General features: G+C 42.2%; 1 protein-coding gene across 5 annotated transcripts; it reads right to left on the reverse strand.

The window, feature by feature from the left end:
- Window positions 1–2,120: 2,120 nt before the first annotated feature.
- Window positions 2,121–26,672, reverse strand: ENTPD4 (ectonucleoside triphosphate diphosphohydrolase 4). 5 transcript variants are annotated; one of them, XM_034436821.2, is made up of 14 exons: window positions 26,421–26,672; window positions 23,328–23,436; window positions 22,576–22,687; window positions 19,807–19,986; window positions 18,549–18,754; window positions 17,293–17,443; window positions 17,089–17,192; window positions 15,877–15,936; window positions 12,659–12,813; window positions 10,346–10,512; window positions 7,957–8,281; window positions 6,876–6,961; window positions 5,172–5,333; window positions 2,121–3,817 (listed from the first exon to the last, which is right to left on the reverse strand). In XM_034436821.2, the coding sequence occupies exons 3-14, from the start codon at window positions 22,581–22,583 to the stop codon at window positions 3,589–3,591; spliced, it is 1,833 nt and encodes a 610-aa protein (XP_034292712.1). In that variant the 5' UTR covers window positions 22,584–22,687; window positions 23,328–23,436; window positions 26,421–26,672; the 3' UTR covers window positions 2,121–3,588. The 5 variants fall into 5 exon arrangements, with proteins under 5 accessions (XP_034292712.1, XP_034292715.1, XP_034292714.1 ...); XM_034436824.2 differs by having other exon boundaries at window positions 22,580–22,687; window positions 26,421–26,671; XM_034436823.2 differs by having other exon boundaries at window positions 12,683–12,813; window positions 26,421–26,671.

Genomic DNA, 26,672 nt, shown 5'->3' on the forward strand with positions numbered 1-26,672 from the left:
AAGATCAAGGAGCTTATAGTGGACTGTAGAAGGAATAGATCAGACATCCAGCCCTTGCATATCGATGGAGAAAGAGTGGAGCAAGTGGCCAGTTTTAAGTTTCTGGGTGTTATCATAAAAGAGGACTTGACCTGGGGCGCTCACATTGCAGCATTGGTCAAAAGGGCCCAGCAGAGATTATATTACTTGAGGCTTCTCAGGAAACAACAACTGAATGGAAAACTTCCGGTGACCTTCTACCGCTGCACCATAGAGAGTATTTTAACTTACTGCACCTGTGTATGGTTTGCCAATTGCACAGTGGCAGTTAGGACAGCGCTCCAGAGGGTCAACATCGTTGCCCAGAGGATCATTGGTTGCCCATCTTTGGAAGAGCTTTATAGCTCCCGCTGCCTTAAGAAAGTTCAAAACATTCTTAAAGATTCATCTCATCCTGGGCACTTTTTTTTTTTAAACTATTACCATCTGGCAGACGGTACAGGATAATAAAAACAAGGACAAATAGGCTGAAAAACAGCTTCTATCCCAGAGCAGTAACTATATTGAATTCTACTGTATAGTGCAATATTAATGCAATATCAGGGGTTCAATTGTATAGAATGTGAAGGATGTGTGTTTGTGTTTTATTTTTATAGTTACAATGTACACTGAAGATGTCATTTAATTTTGTTGTACGAGGTACAATGACAAATGAGCCTTGGTAGTACAGTGGTTTAATGCACCCTGTTATTAACACAGCTGCCTGCAATTTCTGCAAGTTCGAATCTTACCAGGCTCAAGGTTGACTCAGCCTTCCATCCTTTCAAAGGTAGGTAAAATGAGGACCCAGTTTGTGGGGGCAATAAGCTGACTTTGTATAAAATATACAAAAGTATGAAGGCTATTGCTTAACGCATTGTAAGCTGCCCTGAGTCTCCGGAGAAGGGCGGCATATAAATCAAATTTTAAAAAAAACCAATAAAAATAAAGTAAACTAACCTGGCTAACAAGGTCATTGCTAAAGGCTAGAGGAATAGCAGCTCTGATCCCTTCTTTACACTCTTCCTTACAGGTATGTCTTGTCCCTAAGACTTTCAGGAAGAAAACAAAGCTTGTTTAGTACACACCCAAGCACTAAATGCAGTCCTTGAGGGAGGAGGTACCCTGATCACAAGGCCTGGAAACCCACCTAAAAATTGAAGCACCTTATTGTCTCAACAGTTGACTTTCACGATTGAGGATCTCTAGAGATGATTTGGGATCAGAAAACAGCTACTTAGTTCATTGGACAGCAGTTCCACACTTTTTGGGGCTTGGATATGTGCTAAATCTTCCAAAGTTTCGTATTTGTGTAGACTTTTAACATGTGGGTCATGATAAGTTAATAATAATAATAAATATTTTATTTTATTTATTTATTTATTCAATTTATATGCCGCCCCTCTCCGAAGACCCAGGGCGGCTATAAAAAGCTTAAAAGATCGTCTTGGAAAAAAAAAAAAACTCCAGATCGCTGTGACGTAGCCAAAATGAGAATGCCCGCAAGAGGCAGCATTCTCTGGGCTGGAGTTATCAAAGGACAGAACTTAATTAAATTTTTATTAAACTTTGCTTCAAGAGTCTTCACTCATTTCCTGGAATGTATTTGCCACTGTCAAATTAAGTTAAACGTATTTCCTTTAGGGCAATGTAACTTTAGGATGAAAATGATGCGAGCTGCTGTGAAAACCACATCCCTAAGAAATTAGCAAGTATTGCTGCGTTTGTTAGGAGGCGGCCTAATCAAGACTTCAGGCTCTAAATGCCAAACACGTTGATATGGTGCTCTTTGAAAATGTCAGCTTTTTATCGGCAGAAGAACCTGCTCCCACACACAGCGCAACATCTGTTGTCAAATGCTTGAAATGTTCACCAAGGATGCCTGAAGGCAAATGGGAATCAGGTTTTCTAAAAGCAAGGTGGAGAGAGCCTTCGGAACAAAATTAAAAGCGAAGAAAAGAAAGGAACGAGGAAGCTGAGGTTCTTTTGTCTGCAAAAACTAGAAAAGTCTAGGGTGACAGTCTCTAGGAGAGATCCACCAACTCTCCTGGGTACCACAGGATCTCTTGCATTTTAATGGAATTTCAGCAAACGTATTCAAGTTCCTTTAACGTGTCTTTTTATTTTCCCCATCTTCCAACAGCTGGGAACAATTTCAGCGAGGTACCATCGCGTGACATTTCATAAGCCAGATGCGGGTTCCTAGGATGATGGCAGTTTGTATATTTCCTAAGACAATCTCATCGATGCTGTTTTCAACTATGGACACATTTTTTTTTTCAAGTAAAAAAAAAAAAGGCTCTGTTATCCAGAAATAAGAAAGTTAACAGCGTACTTGTTATCGTTCCACTGCTACTCTTGTTTTTCCCAATCCACCACCCCACCCTCCCAAATTATCACGAACATTTGAAATGACGCTCAGACCATAGAATGCCACATAGGTGCACGCTCGCGCACATATACACCCATACATAAGACCAGCTGCTGCTCACTCACATACACACACACACACACACAAAGGAAGTCCAGGGAAGCCGATTGTGCAATGCGTTCTTCCGATTTCCAACAGCAGGGAAGCACCACGTCCTGCCAGGCTCTTTAGCACACCGTTTTGCAAGGATAGGAATTTTCTATCTTAATAGACGGGACGGCCATCTTTTTTTGAGACTTGAGCTTTCACTATCCATGGTCCTGATTAGGGATTTAGAACAGGGGTCCATCCTTGGCGACTTTTAAAGCTTGCGGACATCAACATCCAGAATTCCCCAGCCAACATGATCTTAAAAGTTCACAGGTCTTAAGAGTTGCCAAGGTTGGACACCCGTGATTTAAAAATGAGCGGTCACGTTTCAATCGAGCAAGAATTAGGAACTGGTAATGGATATTTCCCTCTCCAATTCTTTTTACTTCTCTGCCACGTTTTTTAAGACTGGGGTGGCAAGGGCTGCTTTATTACTGATCCATCTATTCTTGATATAAGCTATTTTTTTTGGTGGGGGTGGGGAAGAAAGGAAAGAGTCAAAATGGTTTAAACAAATAATGGAGAGTGAAATGCTGAAGTCTCTTTAGCTGTTCAAATCGGGGCAGGAGAGGCTGAGGCGGCTTTTCCCCCGTGCTTTGCGTGGCTCGAGAACATGGCACGGAACAGCGAACTGGTAGCCCACAAGAGTCAGCTAAGCAAGCCTGCATTCAGACCGAGGAAAACCCTCACAGCAGACTTACAGCAAAAGGAGAGGACAAACCCATCAACATTTACTGAACATAAAGAGTTGCTTGCGACTTTCCCATTTAACGTACTGGCACAAAGTCTTCACTGCATTCTCCTGCTTTTCTGTCTGTCCCCTGTCCTAAGTCAAAGTGCATTTGCTTTCAAAGTAAGAGTTTTAAAATAATTTTGGCTGAGAGCCCCCTTCCCAGCCTTGTCAAGCCAAGTTTGACCTAGCTTTGCCCCGCAGTCCTCCAGAGAGGGAAATCCCACCAGGGGCTCAGGCAACGCTCTCCGAAGGCGAGAGAGAGAGGAACCCTGAGAGGAGAAGGAGGAGGAAGGGTCTGAGATTCACAGTCAGCAGCTTATAAGCCTCCGGGGATCTTCTGTGACGGGAGGCCTTCTTCGATCCAGAGGGGAGGAGAGGAGCCGTTGTGCAGAGTTCGCCGGTGGATCCTCCGTAGGCGCAGCAGGTAGAGGAGGATGGAAAGCAGCACAACGAAGAAGCAGGCAAAGAATAAGTAATGGTTGTAAACGAAGGCGAAGCTGCGCCAGTGAGGGTGGTTGCCTCGGAAGTTCTCCTGCTGGATGTCTCTGTGGGAGGAGGAAAGGAGAGTGGATGAAAGAGATGGTTCTACTCCAGACCAGGTTATCTGAGGGACCGTCTCTTGCCGGTCACATCTACCCGACCCACCAGAGCGGGGAGGCAAGGAATGCTGTGGGTCCCGTCCCCTAGGGAGATACACCTGGCGGGACCCAGAACAAGGGACTCCCTCTCTCTGGAACATCATGCCCCCCGAGATCAGAACGGCCCCCATTCTAACACTCTTCCGGAAGGGTGGCACTTGGCAGGAAAAGGATGAGCCATCCCTGTCTTAGAACTTACAGAGGAAATTTCTACTCCAAGCAGGCGAGTGTTCCTGTGACACCAGCAGCTATGAAAACCGATTTCTGCTTTCCTATTTGCATGGCCTGCAATCAAGAGCTAAAGAGTGTGTATCTATAGATCCCAAGACGACAGTGGCAAGAATGGAAACAATGGAAGAGAATATTTGTACCTCAGGGTTGAAACTGTGGTGTCCTTGGTACATGATGATGTTACCTACCGTATTTTTCAGACTATAAGACGCACCTACCTTTTTTTGGTGAGGAAAACAAGAAAAAGAAATCCGCCTCCCAGCAATTTTGCCTCGTAGCAGCGAACAGCAAATAGCCTGCTTTACTTTCATTTTTGTTTTCAGCATAGCTTGATAGCACAAGAAAAAAAAAATCTGATCCCAGCAAATTTACCTCCTTGCAGCAAACAGCAGAGGCCCCCGCAAAACAGCTGGAGAGCAAAACAGCTGAGAGTCAGGAGGCCAATCCAAGGGACAATCAACTTGTGCTAATTAGGCTGTGCTGAAGCTGAAATGGGCTGTTTCTTCTTGCTGCTTGCAGCAAGGAGGTAAATTGCTGGGAAGCAGAGGCCAAAGGGTGGGTGGGGCTACATTTGGTGTATAAGACGCACTTAAACTTTTCACCCCCTTTTAGGGGGGAAAAAAGGTGTGTCTTATACTCCGAAAAATACGGTAATTTGGTAATGAAATGTCTGCAAGAAGAAAAGCAAGCGCAGGGAGCATCAAGGACCCCGCAGCAAAAATTGTGTCGAGCAAACTGAGATGGCCAACCAGAATTTTCTGCTTACGGAGACACAGCCTCCATTCACATTGACTGATAAACAATGCATTGGTTCTACATTAGGCTTGGAAATCAAAACAAATGCAAAACTTTCTGGAGACTGTGATTAAAGCTTGTGTGTGTGAGTGTGTGTGTGTGAGAGAGAGAGAGAGAGAGAGAGAGAGAAAGAGAGAGAGAGAGAGAGAGAGAGAGAGAGAGAGAGAGAGAGAGAGAGAGCGCAAAGCTGCCTTTGAATTTCATAAGTAACGTGGCAATGCCTCAAAAGGTGTACCTCAAAGGTAAAAACCGGGTTCGATAAAGGATGGCCCCCAACGTCCACTGAACCTCTTTATCGTATACTTGAAGTGCTGTTTTTAAGCTGTTGTAGTTCACAGGAAATCCGAAGCCATTGTGAAATACCTCGTACATCCAGGCTGACTTAAAGCATTGATACCTGCGAGGGATAAACATAAGCGGAGCATCCAAATGGGGTTCTTATTTAGACAGGAAACCGAGCTAAACGGCACAATCCAAAAGAAGAATGAGCTAAATTCCACCAGTCTTAAGCACTTAATTGCGCATTCAAGGTCCCAGTTGTTGTTACTCTGGATTCTGTCCAAAATAATTAAGATGCTTCCTTAGAAGGGCTAATTAAGCTGTGCGATGACAAAGAGATATCCCTCCTTGGGGGGGGGGGAGGCTTGTACGTTAATGAAAAGGAATGAAAGGTGTGGGGTGAAAACTTAGAAGTCCTTCTCCTGCAAGTTGCTGCAAACAAGGGACCGTGGAGTTGGCTTTCAAGGAGGGGAACTTTTCAGCAGAGTTAGCACAGGCAGTTTTTCTGAATTATTTCAGTAACCGTAAACCATGTTTATGATTTATGATAATTAATAACAGCCAATTTAGTCTGTGGGTAGGCAGGGTACGTGCATGTATCATCAAAACACCACTGTCTTCCAGAAAGGGAAGATAATTCGCTTCCTGTTCATTCATCACTTATTTTCTATGTAGTGGGAAAGGAAGCCACCTGGTGACCAAAAAGAGGCACAGTTGTACCAAAAGGAAAAATACGTATATATTCTGTATGCCATCCCTCCCTCCTTTCTCCATCTCTCTCTCTCTCTCTTTCTCTCAAACTTCCTTCACTTTATGTTAGGCTTATATTGTCTAAAAACCTTGCATAAAGCAAAATTGCAAAAAAAAAAAAAAAAGAAGAAGAAGAAAAAAAAAGAAAAAAAAAAGCAAGAGACTTGGGCAGGGGTGAAATGCTCCCGGTTCGGACTGGATTGCCCGATCTGGTAGCGATGGCGGCGGGTGGTTCAGAGAACTGGTAGCAAAAATCCCTTGCCCCCCCCCCCATGCCCAGCTGAACCGCAGGATCATCAGAGTCTTTTTTTTTTTTTTTTTACTTTTAAAAGCATTTTTTCTACAACCTCTTCGGCCGGAAAAATGCTTTTAAAAGTAAAAAAAAAAAAGCCTCTGATGATCGCACGGCTCAGCTGGGACCGTCAGAGGCTTTTCAAAGCATTTTTTTTCTGCAACCTCTTGGCCGAAGAGGTGGTAAAAAAAATGCTTTGAAAAGTCTCTGACGATCCCAGCTGAGTTGCCCCACACAACCGGTAGTAACAAATTTTACATTTCACCCCTGGACTTGGGGCTTTGGGACAAAGATGTCTTGGTGTGTTTCAAGATTTGGTTGCAAATTATGCTGGCACAATTGTACAACAGTGACTTCTTTTTAGATAAAGCAAAATCTTGGATGAAAACAATTAACCACATTATATTGAATTGTGCAAAGCAACTTCACGTAGTGTGAGAAGTCAGGCTCTGCCAATTCCAAAATACACCCCACCATTAAACATATAGCATCTTTACATTCTCCTTAAGAGTCCTCCAACAGCTCAGATATTTATTATATATATGGAATTCAGTTTGGGATCTCTCTCTGGCAAGGACTGTTTAACCACATGTAGTACAGAAGAATGTGGATGCTTACTTCACTCGATGGAGATCTGCATGGGAGGCATACAGGCCACGATCAAATCTTTCCCGTAGAACAGACCACTTTGTGGCACAATATTCCTGAGGGGGGAAAAAATATGGAAATAAATATACACACGTTATTTATATAAATGCACACATAAGATGTCTCAGAAGTAATAATGCAGTCACTCAAAACTGACCAGTTACCTCTCAGTTATTCTGGTTTCTTTTTTATTATCATTACCCTGGTTCCCCAAAAATAGGACCCAAACGGAAAATAAATCCTAGTATGATTTTTCAAGATACTCGTAATATAAGCCCTACCCCAAAATAAGTTATCAGCCAGATGGATGCATTTAGTATCATATTTGCAGAAAAATAAGACCTAACCAGAAAATAAGCCCTAATGCACCTTTTGGAGCAAAAATTTAATATAAGACCCAGTCTTATTTTCGGGGAAACACGGTATTTCCTATTATTTTAAGAATTTATTTCCTGATTTATTGACAAATTTTGGCTGCCCTGTTATTTCTGGTATACCATATATAATGAAGAGCATTTTAGAATCAATATTACTGTCAGGTTTCGATGTCATCTCAAATAAATTGCACTCCCAAACAATTAATCTTTGCTGAAATATTCCATTTATTGACTACGACAGATCTGGCCCCGACTTCATCGCAGCCGATACTAACCCTCTGACCCCAAACCCTTCCCTTTCCGTTCCCCAATTCTCATCTGCTCATTGGCCATCTTCCAAGTCAGTCTCCCCAGCTTCTGACCTCACCCCACAGGAATGTTCCCCCTCCCCTCCCATCTCCTAGGGGATATTATCTACAGAGAAAATAAGTAGGTGAAAAGTCAAGCCTCGTCTTTTTATGGCAGCATCAGAATGCTGACAATTACCCTATGAGAGATTTACTATCTAAAATCTTGACGTTACAGAATGTGTTAATTTAGGGATTTTATTGTGTGGTGTATTTATATGCGATCTCCAGCCTGAGCTGGAGAAAAACAGGTTAGATTTCCTAAGGGCACCGAAGTTACTCCTACTTTCTCAGCCAAACCTTGAAGTGGGATATGCCCGGCCTTACATTTGCAGCTTTGAGGAACTGAACAGCCTTGTAATCTCCTCCCATCCTTAAGACGTCCTCGGTGCAGTAATAGAACTCTGAAAACCCGTAGAATTCGCTATTCTCGAAGTGGACGGGTGGCTGATAAATGCCATTCAGGGACGTTTGCGTTTCGTTGGTCTTGTTCATGAAAGGCTGAATGACATTGCGACACAAGTGGAAATCTCCTGTCCCTCGAAGGTACAGAGTCTGCCCATTTTGCTGGACTTCGTCCTCAGCGTCTAAGGGCAGGCAAGGGTCTAAGTAGGGAGTCTCGGAGGTCAGACCGATCTGTTTACCAAGAAGCCTGCAAGCAGAACGGATCAAAGGACAATCAATGGAACAGCCAAAGGGAACTAGATCTCAATTAGAAATATGGAACCTCATTCTTCTGCCCTGACAAAAGTATTCTTTTGTGAGGAGGGAGGGAAATAGGGGAGCATAACCACCTAGCCCGGGTGTCAGCAACCTGTGGCTCTGGAGCTACATGCGGCTCTTTGGGCCCTCTGCTGTGGCTCCCTGTCGGGTGATCTCACCACTGGCTGGCCCCGCCCCTCGCTCTCCCCTCCCAGTCACTCCTCACCTGGCCTGAGAAGGTAAGGGCAATGTCGGGGGATGGAGAAGCAGCCAGGGCAGAGACAGAGAGATACAGAGAGAGGGGGAGAGAGAGAGAGAGAGACAAAGAGAGATACAGAGAGGGAGGGAGGGAAGGAGGGATGTCAAAAGAGTTTTGTGGTTCCCGGTGTTTTTTAACAACCAGTTCTCTGCCCTAATGACCAGTTGGGTAGGTGTGGCTAGGGGGGGTGTCATGTGACTGGTAGAAGTGAGTGACATTGAGTTGGCCACGCCCACCCAGGTTTTGTGGCTCCGTTTTCTTTTCTGTGGGAAATGGGTCCAAATGGCTCTTTTGAGTGTTTAAGGTTGCAGACTCCTGACCTAGCCCAAATCATTACAGTTAAATTATAGGGTCTGACCAACCAGACCCACACTGCAGAGTTCAAGCTAACTACTTTATTATGTTCTGCCTATAATACAGGAATCTCCTCAGGAGAGGCAGCCTTCTCTTGGGAACTAACAAGACTCCAAGGAACTTAGACGGTGGCAGTGGCTAAGTCTTAATCATTTTGCAGTTGTGCAGTGACTCAAGTTCTGTATTTGAGCCCTCCTCCCTGCCAGGTTGGGTTCTTCCCGCCATCAATTATATTTGGGGAAGCACCAAGCCATGGATTATTTCTTGTTTGAACAAGCCGTGCTGATCTGACTCAGCCATAACTCTAAGCCACACAGAATGATGTGTAAAGGGGCTAGTAGCTACCATCCTCCAAAAGGAACCTGCCTGATGACAGGAGACCCAAAGGGGTGGATCTGACACCATCTACTATCAATTCCTATTACTATCAAGGGACGCGGTGGCTCAGTGGCTAAGATGCTGAGCTTGTCAATCGAAAGGTCGGCAGTTCAGCGGTTCGAATCCCTAGTGCCACATAACGGGGTGAGCTCCCGTGACTTGTCCCAGCTTCTGCCAACCTAGCAGTTCGAAAGCACGTAAAAAATGCAAGTAGTAAAATAGGGACCACCTTTGGTGGGAAGGTAACAGTGTTCCGTGCGCCTTTGGCATTTAGTTATGCCGGCCACATGACCACGGAGACATCTTCGGACAGCGCTGGCTCTTCGGCTTTGAAACGGAGATGAGCACCACCCCCTTGAGTTGGGAACGACTAGCACATATGTGCGATGGGAACCTTTACCTTTTCCTTACTATCAATTCCTACTTCTGGCTTATTTTTGCCCCCAACTGAACTAGGGCCTTTCATATAAAAAGCTTCCCTGCCCCCAATTTAGCTCTTACGTTCTGGCATCTAGGAAAGAGATTTATTTTATTTGTCCCGATAATTTAATTAGAATGAAGATGACCGTGCTATGTTTGATGCAGGTTTTTTTTTAAACTCTACACTTTGCTCTTGCAATGTCATTGTCATTTGACGAAAATTTCAAATTCTGAAAATCCAAGGATCTTGTTGGTACAAATGTGGCATAGAAACATCTTTAAAAACAAACACATCTGGACCTTTCCTGTAAACATTGAATTATTTTCATACACACAATTTGGGATTGACAATTGCAGAAAACCAGCTGTGTTAAATCAATTGTGTAAACAGGCTTTTTCCTTCTGCAGTTGACATGACAACTAATCGCATTCACTCACGTAGCCTCAAGTCACTATTAGTCACCCCTAGCTTATACTGCATTTTAAGACCGGAAATCTAATATTCTTTTTTTGTTTTTTGACACGTGCCCGTTTCATAGATTTTATGCTTAAGCATGTCACTAAAGTTACAATTTGGAAGCAAATTCATTATAGTCCCCACACCTGTTTCTCAATACTGTGTTGGTGAATATGTTGTCTGCGTATCTCTGTCGAGCAGCGTTACCGCCAAAGCCCAGAAAAGTTGCCACGTAGACGCGATACACGTGTTCGTTCTGGTGAGCGTCACATCCCAAGTTAAATTCCGCCAGTAGGTTCTTGGCCACCTCCTCCTGCCGGCCATCAAAGAAAGAGATTGAGAGAGGCAGAGTTCGGCTCTGCTGTGTTTCATTCCCCAGGTTTTGATTAGTCAAGAACACTTCCAGCTCCGTTGGATTTCAAAACCTTCTTGGCAACAGTTGTTTACAGTAAACACCTGAGCAGTAAGCCAAGGATGGGACAAGTATGGCCATTGAGAGGTTCTCGGGTACAACTTTCCAACAGCTTCAGCCATCATAGCTTAATACGAAGGGATAGATCTGGAAATGTATCCCTTTTCTGGTTTCCTGGCCCTGCACAATGGAAACAACACCGATGTCCAAATATTTGTCAACTACAGGGACAGCTATGCATATGCCCATATAGACCATGCTAGCAAATATTACACCTTTCCTTCCTCTATGGTAATTTTTAATAATGAAACATTTTCAAAAGTGGTTTGCCATTGTCTACCTCCTAGGGCTGAAGGAGAGAGACTTGCCCAAGATCACTCAGCTGGCTTCACACCTAAAGTGGGATTAGAACTCCCGGTCTCCTGGTCATTGGCCCAAAGTCTCCCAGCTGGCTTAATGCCTAAGGCAAGACTAGAACTCATAGTCTCCTAGTTTGTAGGCTGAAATCTTAATCACAATTGAAATGTTCTTGGTGCGTTTATCCTGGCACCAAGACAAGCTTTATTTTTGATCCCAAAAATTGAAACGGAAAAAAACAGAGGTTTTCACAAGCCATAGATTTTGATAAAACCTTAAAAACAAACAGTATTTAATGTGCAAAATCTGTGAATGTCTCTTGCCTTCTGTCACAGATCAGGTATATTCTATAGAGATGTAACCCTAAAGCTCTATGTAGCTGTAATACTAAACTGTGGTTTTGTTTCTAAACACAGGTTAGATGTTTTTGAATACATAAACCATAGTTAAGAAATGAATCCACTGTTTATAGTGGTTAAATGTTTGACTGATCATGTTCCAAGCATGCTTTTTGAGAGCAAGATTTTTCTGAGCTCCTATATTCAGGTTTTCTTATATCTGAGTTTTCAGCCAGAGTTAAAGAAATACACCATGCTTACTGCTACTTAAAACAAAGCATCAGGTCTGTATTCATTTTCAAAAAGCCCACAGTGGTGCAGAGGGCACAAGTAATGTAGAAAAGGAGGCCTGGAGCAACAATAGGTTAGAAAAATCTGCTGTACTAAAAAAAAGGAGAATTCTGGATTTTATTTTTCCTCTTGTAAAAGCTACTGAGAACAGAAAGTAAATAAATAAAAGTGAACTTCCACACTGTACTGTACTTTTAACTGTCTGACCATGATTCATTCAATAAGGTACAACGGTTGGAGTTACACATCCAACTAAGCCAATATCAAACAAAGCTTGTAACAGCTAAGTATGATGTGAATCCAATGTTTCCTTTTCGTCTCAAAAGGCTGCAGGTCAGGATTTTCCTTGTATTGAGTGCCACACAGTCAACTCAGGTATACCATACAAATAACAGTTCCTATTAATACCCTGTTTCCCTGAAAATAACACCCAACTGGAAAATAAGCCCTAGCATGATTTTTCAGGATGCTCATAATATAAGCCCTACCCCAAAAATAAGCCCCAGTTAAGATGGTCAGCAGACGGAGGCGTTTAGTACTGTATTTTCCCCAAAATAAGACCTAACTGGAAAATAAGCCGTAATGCGTCTTTTGAAGCAAAAATTAATATAAGACCCGGTCTTATTTTAGGGGAAAACATGGTATTTTCCTGACAATATTTACATTTAGAATAATGATTTTAAAAAGGGATTCTGCGACACGTCAACCATTAAGAAATCGCATCCAATAGTAACCGCAAGTTAGGTTAACAGAGCATATTTTTCTTTATGTACAGTATGAAAAAAAAAATGATAATTTCAACAGCAATATTCATCCATATTAAGCTCCGCATCGTAAGCAAAACACATTTCTAGCACACGGACTGATGAAATGGAAAAATAACGTTTTATGGATTGCTTAGCTGATGGGACACAGAAGTTCAGCTCCTTCTCTTCATGCGGGGGGTGAAACTGCTCGCGCACCGTAGGGCTCAGGACTCACACCGTGCAAAAGAAAATGAATCAATGGACATGGGTTAAAATGCAGGAAAACAAAAGAAGGAAAGTTGTACAGATAATAACCTGCTGTGAAGAGGCAAAGCTTACAGTTTTAGGGACTTCATACGCTATTTGAGTTGAAACACCACCCATGTCAAGTATACCCACGGTCCTCTTCCGGACAACTTCCTCTTTGCTTTCGCTGTCGGGAACGTGCACTTCTACTACCGCCTCCTCCTCTAGAAGACAAGACGGGGAAGAGGCGCTGCTGAAAACGGGGCGTCGCTTCAATTTTTGTATTATTGCACAGGGGGTCCTCGACTTACGACCTCAAATGAGCCCCGGATTTCCTGTTGCTAAGTGAGACGTTGGCTAAGTGAATGATGACCTTTCTGGCCACCGTTGTTAAGTGAATCCCTGCAAGTGGTTAAGTTTGTAAACACGGTTGTTAAGTGAATCTGGCTTCCACATTGATTTTGCTGGTCAGAAGGTGTCATGCCCCCCGTCGGAGTCTGAATCTGAGATGGAAGAGGAATGGCTGACAGAGAGCGAGAGAGTGGATCCGTTGGCTGTGGAGGAAACAGGGGAAGGGCAAAGTAAGGCTGGGCAGAGCAGGGGAGAGGTAGAACAAGGAAGAGGGGGTTCAGATGAAGACCAAGGCCCACCCCCTCCTCATCCTAGGGCACGCAGGGAAGAACGCAGAAGAGAGCAATGTGGGTTGTGTGGCTTACAAGAAAGGAAAGGGTCCCGATTCCCTTCACAAGGCACACCTGGGGATGGAGTTTAAAGGAGTTTGGGAGGGGCCTTTGTCGGGAACAAACGCTGAATTAATCTGGTGTTGAGAGTTGTGGCCTGCATTCCCTCCTGACTGTTTGAATTACTGCCGTGCTACTGTGTGTTTATCTTGTCTTGCTGGGATTATTCTTATTTATTTATTTATTTGTTTGTTTGTTTGTTCAACTTGTATGCCGCCTTTCTCTGAAGACTCAAGACGGCTTACAATGCATTTAAAAACCATATATAAAAACATTAAAAATTAAAACATTAAAAATGAGCCCCGTCTGGGGCTCATTATCTTGCCCTGCTGGAGTGATTGATTGCAGTCATTCTGTTTACAGCGTTTGGACTGGAGTATCTGCAGGTTTGTGGGAGAGCTTTTCTCCAGGCCTTAAAAGGGATGTTGGGGGCAGAATTGGTGCCAATAAAGGGATTCATACCAGTTCTCTGGCTGTGTTGCCTTCGTGCCATGCCCTGGGTCATCACAGAAGGTCGCAAAAGGGGGATCGTGTGACCCTGGGACGCTGCAACCGTCATATGAGTCAGTTGTCAAGCATCTGAATTTTGATCATGTGACCATGGGGATGGCGTAAGGGTGGAAAACAGTCAGAAGTCATTTTTTTCAGTGTTGTAACTTCAAGTGGTCACTAAGCAAACTGTTGTAAGTCAAAGGCTACCTGTAACTGTTTTGATTCTTAATTCGTTTGCTAGCCAGAGTCACTTTTTGCATACAAATTAAATAAACCAACAAATAAATAAACTCTTCTCAATATCTAAACCCTTGCTGGGCCTAGCAACAGTCAAGGAACCAACAGGATCTCGACAATGTCGGCTTAATATTTAGAGGCCAGAAAGAATATAACTTGCCCAAGAAGAGCCTTTCCTAGTGTAGAAAGTCTTAAAGGGATGTGATGTTGGGACACTGCAAAGAAACTCTGAGCAGTGCACGAGAAAGTGCTGCTAATATAAAAAAGCAGCTAAACTGTAGTGTGAGAAATTAAGATCTGAGATTTGTTTATGTTAATTATATTAATATTTTTAAATAATGCAATAATATTCTTAGTAATGTTAAGAAAAATACTTCCCAAATGCCAAATGAATAGGCTCAAAAGAATAACACAGTGCTGGGAAAGTTACAGAAAAAGCACTTAAACTGAATAAAAAGCAACCAGAGCAATCCAAAATCCATAGGAGGCCATACCTCTACTTGCAACAACAAAAATTACATAAAAGAGAATGACGATTTTTGAGTTTTCAGAATTCTTCTGATAGTATGTATGTATGTATGTATATTAATTTGTATTCCCCTCCCCATCATGCCTAGAGGTGATATTATGGCTATTTTAGATTGATTTGCAACTGATTTGAGAGACAGTCACTAAAAGAAATATTTTCTCTACAAGTCTTGATTTTTGTTCTCTAATAAAACCCTAAATGCAGATTACGGAAAACAGCTAATTAAGCTGTGAACCAGCCAAAAATAAACTTAGGAGGAGTGGAGGAGGCAACGCTGGGGACCAGTTAAAGCTAAACTGTGAACCAGCTAAATATAAGGTAAGGAGTGGAGGAAAGCATCCCTGGAAACAGCTTATTATGCTGTGATCCAGCAAAAAATAAACTTAGGAGGAGAGGAGGAGACATACTGGGGAGGAGTTAAAGCTAAACTGTGAACCAACGAAATATAGGTTAGGAGTGGAGGGAAGCATCCCTGGAAAACAGCTGAAAAGCTGTTATCCAGCTAAAAATAAACCTAGGAGGAGTGAAGGAGAAAACGTTGGAAGCAGTTAAAACTAACTGTGATCCAGCCAATAAATAAGATCAGGAGTGGAGGAAAGCATCCCTGGAAACCAGCTAATTAAGCTGCAATCCAGCTAAAAATAAACCTAGGAGGAATGAAGGAGATACTTTTGAAGAATGGATATTGACTTTAAAATGTCTTTCAGAGAGGAATGAAATATTTAATATTGGTTATTAGATGTGTTCTAAAAGAAATATTGACTTGATTTGGGTCTTTGAAGTACAGAAAATACATGAAATACTGATTGTTAAAATGATAAATGAATACTATAAAGTGCTGTTTGGATTTGAAGTTTAAGAGTTAGGGTGACTACACAATAGTAACTTAAATGTTAGAATAAGATGTTAGATTGAATGATAAAAATTGGGTTTAGATTTGGGGTGTTGTTTTTTTTTTGTTTTGTTTTGTTATTTTTGTTACTTTTTGTTTGTCTTAAGATGTTAATGGATGAAATTGGGAATTTATACCTATGTTATACTGGGCCAAACTCTTGCTCCAAAAAGATGTTGTTTTATGTTTTTTGTTTTAAAAATAAATAAAAAAATTTTTCAAAAAAACAAACAAATCCTAAATGCAGATTTGAAGAATTGTTATGGAGACACTCTTAACCAAGTACCGAGGCTGAGCAATTTCCATTTGTAAGAATAAAGCCAGAGGGGGAAGAAAACTGTGCACTAACAATGATACTTTAGCAATTCTTGGAATTAATTAATATTAAGGCCCTTACCTTCATCCATATGTTCAAATTTTCCAAGGACAAAGTTGATGCCAATCCACGCGTATACGCCTGGATAAAATGTAAAAAGTACATTTGTAAATATTTTAATATCACTGGTGGGGGTGGGGAGGTGGGGAGCTTTTAAAAAAGAACACCTTAACAAAACCAAAACAGTAGCAAAACAGAGCTATATCAAGTATACATAAAAAAATTCAAACTCTGCTTTCTTGAAAACTCAAATATATATTTGCAAGTGAAAATGCTCCAGCACTCCATCAAATTAAAGAAGGCAATGTCCTTAGCTCATTAAACCCCTTAAGCCTCACAGCTTAGCAAATAGTTTCCTGCTGATTTCACACACACACCGGACAAATATTTACGGGGACAAAGTTTTTGCATGTTACTATAATCCTGTATAAATGAGGTTCCAGCTCATGTAAAAACTTTTGCACATAATAGTTACATACCGGTATGTAAAAGTTCCTTCCTTGCAGATGTTTATTTTGTATCCCGTGTGCCCTTAAATATCAGGATAGTTAACATTATCTGCTTCTCTTGAAACATTTTCTTAAAATATACCAGCAGGTTCAGGCTGGTGTTAACAGGCTGCACAGGGCATCTTAATAAAGATACATTGGTACTCTTATTCTTTCCTGGACTGGACAGTTTCACTCTGGCTAGTAGCTCAGTGATCACAAAACACAGGCCTCTCCTAAATTATTTCTGATCTTGCAAAAACTAAAAAGTACTTCCAAATATTGCCACCACCACTGGGCATAGTGAAGAGAAGGACCAGGGGAGACACGATAGCAGTGTTCCAATATTTGAGGGGCTGCCACAGAGACTATTTTCCAAGGCACCTGAAGGCCAGACAAGGTATAATGGATGGAAACTGAACAAGAACAGTGAGAGCAATCAACCAATGGAACAGAAGTTGCCTTCGGAAGTTGTGGGAGCTTCATCACTGGAAGCTTTCGAGAAGAGACAGGACTGCCATCTGTCAGAAATGGTGTAGGGTCTCCTGCTTAGACAGAGGGTTGGACTAGATGACCTACAAGGACCCTTCCAACTCTGTTATTCTAAGCTAAGATGCTCTCAATAATGAGGCCTCTTTTCTCCAGTTTTTCAGGACCGTGCCTTCTCACTTTTCCTCTGGTTACATATTCCATCAGACCCCTGACTAAAATTCCAAGCTTTCTTTGCTTCAGCCTGTATTCTTACCTTCTTGCTTTCCTGAAATCACTTCAGCGTGAGAATCCGAAAACAGAAAATCAAAATGCACTGGGATATCAGTAAGAAGATCTTCCAGTATCGCCTTTTGCTGGCTGCAAGATTTGAAGTGGATTAAATGTAAATTAGGATCGATTTCTGTGGACAAATCTTTCTGTTTAAACGTTAAGAGGAAATAAAAGATATTCAGGTTACCTCTCTGGCAGGATTCTCATCCCTGCGGTACAGAGAATATACAGAGGGGTTTCTTTGTGCTTTGCACGGGGTATGTGTTCAGCAGCAAAGTTCAGAAGCGGAAAAATATAGTCACTAACTTTCTCAGGAGAGGTAGCAAATTCTGAAATGCCTACAGAGTGAGAGAGATAAATACACTTAACCATACATCGACATGAGAAAGCAGAACACACTTTTTAATAAGGAGAGTATTTTTCTCACTTAATACCCAAAGTGGGAATTCAGTCAAAGGCAAAATACTGCAACTTTTAAAAAGTCATGCCTTTCTAAAATACAATATGGGTGTACAAATGCAGGATATAATCTTAAAACAGGGGTGTCTATTTCACTGAGGGTTACATCAGGGTTGTATCTGACCTCGGAGGGGCGGGGGCCATAGCCATGGTCGGGTGTGGGCATGACACAGGACTCATGTCGGGAGCACCTATGGTGCAAAGTGCTAAGGCAGGACTTCCCTGAGATCCTCCCTCACTCTCATTATAATCCCTTCCTTCCTTCCTTCCTTTCCTTCTTTTCCTTCCCTCATTCTCCTTTCTTCTTCCTTCCCCTTTCCTTATTTTTCCTTCCTTGCTCTCTTTCCATCTTTTTCGTCTTTCCCTTTCTCCTTTCCTGTCCTGTCTTGCATGCTCAAATGCAAAAGGGGAAACATTTCTCCTTTTGCAGCTGAGTCCCGTTTTCGTTGGCAGAGAGCTCCAGGAGGCCATGGCAGGTGAAAATAGGGCATGGGGGGGAGGGGCGTGTAGCCCCGAGCTCCATTTTCTCTTGCAGAGGCACCGTGGGCCGGTTCTTTGCTATTTCTGGGCTGCATATCTAAGCACCCCATAGGCCAAATCCGGTCCTCAGCCCTTGAGTTTGACACCCCTGTCTTAAAATTACATTCTGTATAGCAATACTTTAAATAAGATATTGTGAAAAATTGTCCTGAACGAAACTTGGCCTTTAATGTTAGTATACAAATATTAGCAATAAAAAATAAAATGAAATAAAATGAAACCTATTTGCATCTTTGGGGCTTTTTTAAGCGTTAAGAATCTGAAGAAATAAATGAAAAACAGGGGGACAAATGTGGGAAGTCCCAGGTCTTGCAGATCCCAAACAAAATGGCGGAAAGAATCCACCGCATTTTAAGAAACAAATATTGCCAAATCTTTGGCATGACGGAGTTTCTTCATAGGCAAACAAGCAGCTGGGGGAATAGGTATGACTTCCCCTGGTACCTGGCTTAATTTTCATAACCACTGGATTTCTGTTTTTGTCCCGCATTTGTTTGATGTCAAGTAAATCATGAGGATTGCCATTGTGCCTTGGCCACCAATACACGAAGATCCGAGACCCACTGCTTCCACAATCCACCATGATGCCGTAATTCAGCTTTGAGTTGCTCGTATCTGTGGCTTCGGTGTCTGTAACTCGGGCAAGATACCTGGGAGAGAGAGAACAGAAGAACTGCTCAGAAGTACTGTATTTTTTGGGACTATAAGACACAACAGAGTATAAGACACACCAAAATTTCGAAAAGGTAAATAAGAAAAAAAAAGTTTTCGCCCTCCCTGACCCCCAGGAGCACTATGCAGGCCTCCCAAACCCTCTGCATGTCCTGTTTTTGTGAAAAATGGGCTTGTTTTTCGCAAAAATGGGGTGTGCGGTGTTTGGAAGCCTGCAGAGTGCTCCTGGGGCTGGGGAGGGCAAAAACGCCATTTTTTTTGCAAAAAATGGGTCCATTTTTGGCCTCCCAAACCCCCCCACGCGTTGCATTTTTGCCCTCCCCAGCCACCAGGACCACTCTGCAGGCCTCCAAACACTCTGCGCACCCTATTTTTGCAAAAAACAGGCCCGTTTTCGGCCTCCCAAACCCCCCACACATCTCATTTTTGCCTTCCCCAGACCCCAGGAGCACTCTGCAGGCCTCCCAAATCCTCTGCGCATCCCGTTTTTGCAAAAAGCGGGCCTGTTTTTGGCAAAAATGGGACACGCGGGGCAGGGTTTTGGGAGCTCCAAAATGGCTGTATTCGGTGTAAAAGATGCACCAACATTTCCACCCTCTTTTAGGAGGGGGAAAAAGTGTGTCTTATACTCCGAAAAGTACGGTAAGTCTCAGTGAACCCAGGAATGCTACAGAGGAAACAGGGGCAGGACAAAGCCCTAATGTCAATCACACTGAACTTGATAGCTGCGGAAACACATATGTAAGAGCAATTACACAATTAGATTTCCCTTGCTTGATTTGGAGGTTCAACTCTTCATCTGTGTCTTTCACTGAGTGACATTGGACTAGCCACCAACACTCAGGCCGGCCTACTACTTCAGAGGATTGTTATTGTAGATTAAATGAGGGGAGGCCTAGATTTATGCCAATTTAAGTTTATACAGAAATGGAGGGGATATTAACACAATAAATAAGTTTAATGTAAGGTGATCTGTCTCATTTTGTTAGGTGTTCAGTTTTGGATTGGTTTTTAATCCGACAAAGATTACCTGTGCAGCTTTTTGTCCCGGGAGCTGTATTTTAAAACAGAGTAATATAATATGAAAAATGCAGCAGCGAGGAGTCCAGTGACAATAATTTGCCGTAATGTGGTGTTCAGTATCCGAGGGCACCCAACAGGGGAAATACTGAAGTGCCAGGAAGCAGGAAAAAGGCAAGAGAAACTGATCCTGGAATGAAGAAAAACAAGACATCTGCATTTAAAACTCTGTGCTGGCACCCCACAGATACAACTGTTGAAATATATCACTGTTCATTTAAAAAATAAATAATTTTCAGGGGAAAAAAAGTATTTTTTCTGGCAACTAAAAAAAAAGTCTCCCCCCTCCTCCCCCCCCCCCCCCCACTATTCAGTCCAAACTGTAGAAACCTTTCTTTACAAGCATGGCTATGTTCTTATCTGACAGTATTTATAGCCCTGACCTTCCATAACAACACAATATACAAAGTGATATATTCAGAAAATATATGAAAATCCAAGGGTCAAATATTTATTTATGGTTGAATAAATAAACAAGTGCAAGCTAAATCCTTTTTTAAAAATATATACATTCACTAAAATCAGGAAACAATGCTCTTATAATTAACAATTATAAACAAGATTATACGCAGTTATAAGCAAGACTAACAATTATAAACAAGCAAGAACTTTGGAAACAGAGGAATGACTGCAGAATGAAATAGCCAGATTGAGAATGGTTAGACGTGGCAAACAGATTAACATGGAACATTCTGAAACATTTCTAATGTAGTTTTAAATAGTTCAGCTCTTCCAGTGCGAACAACTGAAATACTGTTGTTGGAACTGCATGTTTTCTAGAAGGGAATCAAGAAATGTCTTGTAAATATCGGCTGGGAGAACTAAAATTTTTAATAATTTGTACCGTCATGTTTTATTGTAATAAAATTTTACAAAACTAGCAAAGCTAGCAAAAGTGACCTGGATGACTTGATATGCTAAGTCATAAGCCATGGTTTATAAACTAGAACTGAGTCCACACATTTGGCTAAGGCCAAACAAGCCACATTTTTTCCCACTTACCACAAAAACAAATCGTGGCTAAAACAAATGTTGACTTATTGCAATACAAACTTTCAACCTTCAGATCTGCAACATGGAGGCAACTGATTTATAGGGCTGTTTAAGGATTACTGAACTAATTCGGAAGATAATATTTGACAATTCCAATATTTTGTGTGTCTAGACAAATGCCCTTGATTAATTATGCAGATTTTATTTTAAAAACAGACAAAAACAAAACAACTATTAAAACAAAGGATGTGAAATATCATTAAAGAGAGGCATTACTATTTTAATCAGCTGATTAGCTCGTTTTTTAGTTTTCCATAACAGAGTTAGCTAGGGTCCCACCCCTTTCTTAATAGTGTTGCCTTTTGGAACCAACCATTTCATGGCACTATCAGGGAGAGGCAGAAAGTGCATATTACATTATTGGCCACAGTATTTTCAGGGGTCCAGGGAGATTACAGATGCCTACTTCTATCCTGGGACCATCATCGAGGAAGTCTCAATGTTCCAAGCCAATTGGGGATAGTCCAGAACTCAAAAGAAAAAAAATCATCAACATTTCGACATCTCAAAAATACTTTCCCCCAAAAGGTTTCCACAATTTTGGCCACTGCTGTAGAGGCGCCAGTAGTGGCCAAAATTGTGGAAACCTTTTGGGGGAAAGTGTATTTTTGAGGTTTGATGGCTAATAACACATTTTTTTTTGGAGTTTCAAGGTAATCCTATTCCACCGCTGGAATGGCCTGGGAATAGCCCACAACTGAAAATCTATGGAGCCGACTCAAGAAACTTGTTAGTCAGAAGCGACCCAGCAATAAAACCCAGTTTATAGAAGCCATCATTCAATCTTGGTTTCACATTATAACAGCTGCAGAACTAAAAGACTTGGTTCACTCCATGGGAAGACGTTGTAAGGCCGTAATTCATGCTAAAAGATTCGCAACTAAGTATTAACTGACATGGTCATAATTTTTGCATATCTCATTTTTTCTATGGTGATTTTTGTATATCTCATTTTTTTTCTACGTGTTTCACTTTTTTTCTTTATACTGTAACTGCTATTCTAATAGCCAATCCTTCATAAAAGTTATTGCATTACATTCTTGATTAAATTATCTTTCCATTGATATATAACTTATGGTACTACTCCCAAAAAAGTGGTGTTATTAGCTAGTTTTAGAAAATACACTTTTCCCAAAAGGTTTCCACAATTTTGACCACTACTGTAGATGAATCTTGCAGTATCCTATATACTAAGACAAAAATAAATAAGTGTGATCTGAATTGGGACTGGGACCCAATGAGAAGCCCAAAAAGTATCGAGCAATAATTATATAGATGAAGGTACTGTTGCTGAGTGGCAGGTTTCCTGTTATGCTCATGCTGGACAGCTCCGTGACTGCCCTGGCCTGTTCATCCTTAGCCACTCTTGATAAAATAGGCTTTGTTGTACATTAAAGGACTGGCAGAAGCAGGAAAGATATCCCCTGAAACAAGTGCTTAGCATACATAATTCAGGTTAAGCATTCTTTCTTCCTTAAAGCTATTTTTGTATTGCTCATGATGCCACCCAAGCCATCAGACAACTAACAAACATTGGTATCTCAAATTGTACAAGTTTTAGGGGAAAAAACAGGGGAAGCATTAAATTTCTGGCTACTGAAACTTAAAAATCAAACACATTTGCCAAGTTTTGTTGTTTTGACTCATCCAGGATTTGGATACTCACCTACCCATTTCTGATCAGGATAACTAGGTCACAGAAAAAGCTACCTTTTTACGGTCAGCCCAGATTCATAAGGCACAAGATTCATCCCCGGAACCAACAGTACAAGTAGGAACTGAAAAATAGTAATTAAAAGGTAGCATTTTCACTCAAGCTAAAACAGATGAAATGCCATGAAGTCAAATTAATGTATGTTAGCCAACATATCCTCCAGAAAGTTCAAAGTGGTATGCATAAAGTTATGATTCTTTTTCCCTCTGCCTCTAAGAAGTAAGATTGAGAGATAATATCTAACTCAAGGCACCTCACATCTATTCTCCAATTACTCTATACACTTTTAGCAGACATTGTGTTTTTTCATTCTATCTGAAAAAGGAGATGATGATCAGCTTTGGCTCTGTACAGATATGAAGCTTAATTTTTTAATAAAATGTTGTCTTCCCAACACAGATACACAGAATTTTAGAAACAAACAAAAACCTTCCTAGTATTAACATTTATAAACTCTGAAATATAGCAGAAAGTTCTGAAAATCTTGTTCCTTGCCATATTTGGAAAATATATGTCTTTTTTCGTTGTTTTCAAACTGGCAAATATTTTTGAAGTAATTAATAGAAGCTCTTCACAAAAGATTTCATGAACGGTAATTTCCACTTATAAAAAGATATTTATAATTCCTGTAGTGAAACTTCAATGGGTTTTAGGACGTACTTTCAAACGTGCAATAGAACATTTAAAAAAGTATGCCTGCTTACCTATAAAACACAGTAATCTTTGGGCAGAAGACACCAAATGTTTAATGCAAGCTGCATTCCTTAATAGTTCCATGGAAGAAACACTGGAAGAAGCCATCTCATTTGGAAACTAAATAGGGAATATAGAACATAAATGTGATAAAAATTAAGACATTTTCTCAGTAGAAACTGTACATAATCCTGAACAGCTGCTGCGACATTAAAAACGTTGAATCCATTTAGTTAGTTAAAATGTTTACATGTTACTTTTTATGCCACGTATCTTCAGGCAAGTGTATAATAGACATATCCTTAAAAATTCTCTAATTTAAGATTCAATATACCACATAAAACATTATGATTAAAATACATAAAAAGCTACAAAACATAAGCTAGCTGCCATGAACAGTGGAACAATAATATTATGAGATGTCAAATGGTAGATTAACAGTATTCTCAGCAGTATCTGAACTATTGCTGGCACCGATGAAAATATATACAGGTAGTCCTTGATTTACAACAGTCCATTTAGTGACCGTTCAAAGTTAGAACGGCACTGAAAAAAGTGACTTATGACCATTATTCACACTTATGACTATTGCAGCATCTCCATGTGATTGACATTCACAACCGCAGCGATTCACTTTAAGAAATGTGGCGAGGAAAATCGTAAAATGGGGCAAAAATCACTTAACAAATTTCATAATTAACACTTTTAATAAATTTTGGGCTTCATTGTGGTCGTCCGTCTGAAGACTGCCTTTATTTCTTTATTTCTAAGATCAAACACAACAAAAGAAGATAAAGGTAGGAAAGGGGGGGGGGGAACTAAATTAAATCTTTCTCATTGACATCTAGCTTTCTGGTTAGAAGAACATACTTTGTGCCCTTTATTCTAGTCTGAGATGGGTCAGTTTCAAATCCAGCCTTTCCCTCTATCTAATCTTGTCTTTTTATGTACACTGAGAGCATATGCACCAAAGACAAATTCCTTGTGTGTCCAATCACATTTGGCCAATAAAGAATTCAATTCAATTCCAGTTCAATTCTATTGTATTTCTATTCCTTTTCTTTTCATTCCATTCCATTCCCATTCCCTATTCCATTCTATTCTGTATTCCCACTCCACTCCACTCCACCCCATTCCCTTCCCCATCCCATCCCATCCCATCCCAGAATATTATCGGATTTCAGCTACCAGCCCTGGACAACATCTTCGAATCTCGCTGTTTGAGGAAGTTGCATAACATTCTCAGAGATTCTTCCCATCCTGCTTACAATCTTTTTGGACTGTTGCCTTCTGGCAGAAGATACAGAACTAAAACTCGGACCGCACGTTTTCTGAATAGTTTTTATCCCAGAGATATAATTGCACTCAACAATGAACTAAAGGGCCATCATCGGTGAGCTGTTGGACAGCATTATTTGGTCTGTTGTGTGGATGTTTGGGTGGTTGAGGGGTGGGGAATTGTGGTGGGTGGGAGTGTGTTTGGGGATTATGTGTGTGGGACCTGGTCTTTGGGTGTCAAGTAAATTTCGTTGTATGTGTATACTGTGTATACACATACAATGACAATAAAGTTTATTTATCCTTATCCTTATCCTTATCTTTATCCTTATCCTTTCATCCTTATCCTTATCCCTATTCGTCTAGTAGTTCCAAGGGAGAGAGCCTTCTCTGTGGGGCACCTACTCTTTGGAACAAAATAGCCCCTGGAATATGAATAATCCCAGATCTTCGCACTTTCCGACGTGCCCTGAAGACCTGTTTCAACAAGCAGGGCTAGCATAAACATCTAAATTCTATGCCAAGGTCTTAGCAGATACACCCCTGAGTCCTTCGGGAGAAGGGTGGTATAGAAATTCAATAAATAATAATAATAATAATAATAATAATAATAATAATAATAATAATAATAATAATCCCTATCCCTATTCCATTTCTTTTCATTCCATTCCATTCCCTATACCATTCTATTCTGTATTCCCACTCCACTCCTCCCCATTCCCCTATCCTATCCTATCCTATATCCGTGATGGTGAACCTATGGCACGCGTGCCACAGGTGGCACTCGGTGCCATATCAGTGGGCACGCAACCTCAGCTCCCGCCACCTGATTTTTGGGCCTTCTGGGCCATCAGAAGTAGGGAAACAGGCTGTTTCCAGCCTCCAGAAGGCCTCGGGAGGGTGGGGAAGGCCCATTTTTCGCTTCTCCCAGGCTCCAGAGCCTTTCTAGGAGCCTGGGGAGGGCTAAAATGGCCTTTTTCCACACACACCCGGAGACCCTCCAGAGGCTGGAAAGTTGGCAAATGGGTCATTTCCAGCCTCCGGAGGGCCTCCATGGGGGTGGGGAAGGCCATTTTCACCCTCCCCAGGCTCCTGGAAAGGCTCTGGAGCCTGGGAGAAGCGAAAAATGGGCCTTCCCCACCCTCCCGAGGCCTTCTGGAGGCTGGAAACAGGTCCCACCGTGCCATCTCGTGCCAAAAGGGGAGCACGGGGGTTGGGGGTCATGCGCGCATGTGCAGGGGGCATGGAATTATGGGTGTGGGCACGCAGGCGGGCGGGCCCCCCTACTCCCCCCCCGCTTTTGGCACATGATGGCAAAAAGGTTAGCCATCACTGTCCTATATCCTATATCCTATCCTATCCTATCTTATTCTATTCCCCAGTGAGGGGGAGGGGGGGTTCTGGGAGTGGAAGTCCTTCCCTCTCCAAGTGGCCAAGGTTGAAAACTCTGAGCTAAATCAACCCGGGGATTATGGGATTTGTAGTCTGCGCTCCTCTGGAAGGCAGGTAAACCTTGTGTAGCCCCAAGAATGGCTGCAACCCCCAGCAACCCCAGAGCCCATGGCGCTTCCCCGCCCTTCAGCTCCTCCTGATCTCTTGTCGGCAGAGGCGCCCGAGCGCTTCGGCGACAGGCCCCGTCTCCTAGGCAACGGCAAAACCAACACCGGGGCGAAACAACGGAGGTTTTGACCCCATTACCGCCCCCCCCCGCGCCCCCTCCTCCTTTACCTCCTTTACCAGAGCGCCCAGGCCGGCCCTGGAGCCCAAGACGGAGAACCGAAAGTCGGGCAGGGTTCGCAAGCGCCCTTCCCCGGCCCGCTCCTCACCTCCCTCGCCTCCTCTGCGGTCTCGCCGGCCCGATCGCCGGTTGCCAGGCGCATCCCGACACCTCAGCCATCTTCCACTTCCGGGGCCCGGCCGGGTGTGCGCCGGAAGTGACGAACGGACGAACCGCCAACGCGGCGAGGAAAGGGAGGGGGGGCCGAGGAGCGCGCGCAACTCTCGCTCTCGCTCTCCCAGGGAGTCCGTAGAGCTGCGAAAAGTGCAGAGGGACGCGCCCACGCTGTCCTTGTGAGTCA

Source organism: Pantherophis guttatus, chromosome 9, assembly GCF_059756535.1.
Source record: "Pantherophis guttatus breed Tessera chromosome 9, ASM5975653v1, whole genome shotgun sequence".
Lineage (NCBI taxonomy): Eukaryota > Metazoa > Chordata > Lepidosauria > Squamata > Colubridae > Pantherophis > Pantherophis guttatus.

Excerpts from the sequence above, each read along its gene's own strand:
- ENTPD4 (XM_034436821.2), bottom strand. Across the intron at positions 17,444-18,548 it reads GGTTATGAAAATTAAGCCAG|GCATTTCAGAATTTGCTACC; the intron begins GTACCAGGGGAA and ends CTCACTCTGTAG. Across the intron at positions 5,334-6,875 it reads GCAGATCTCCATCGAGTGAA|GTATCAATGCTTTAAGTCAG; the intron begins GTAAGCATCCAC and ends TATCCCTCGCAG.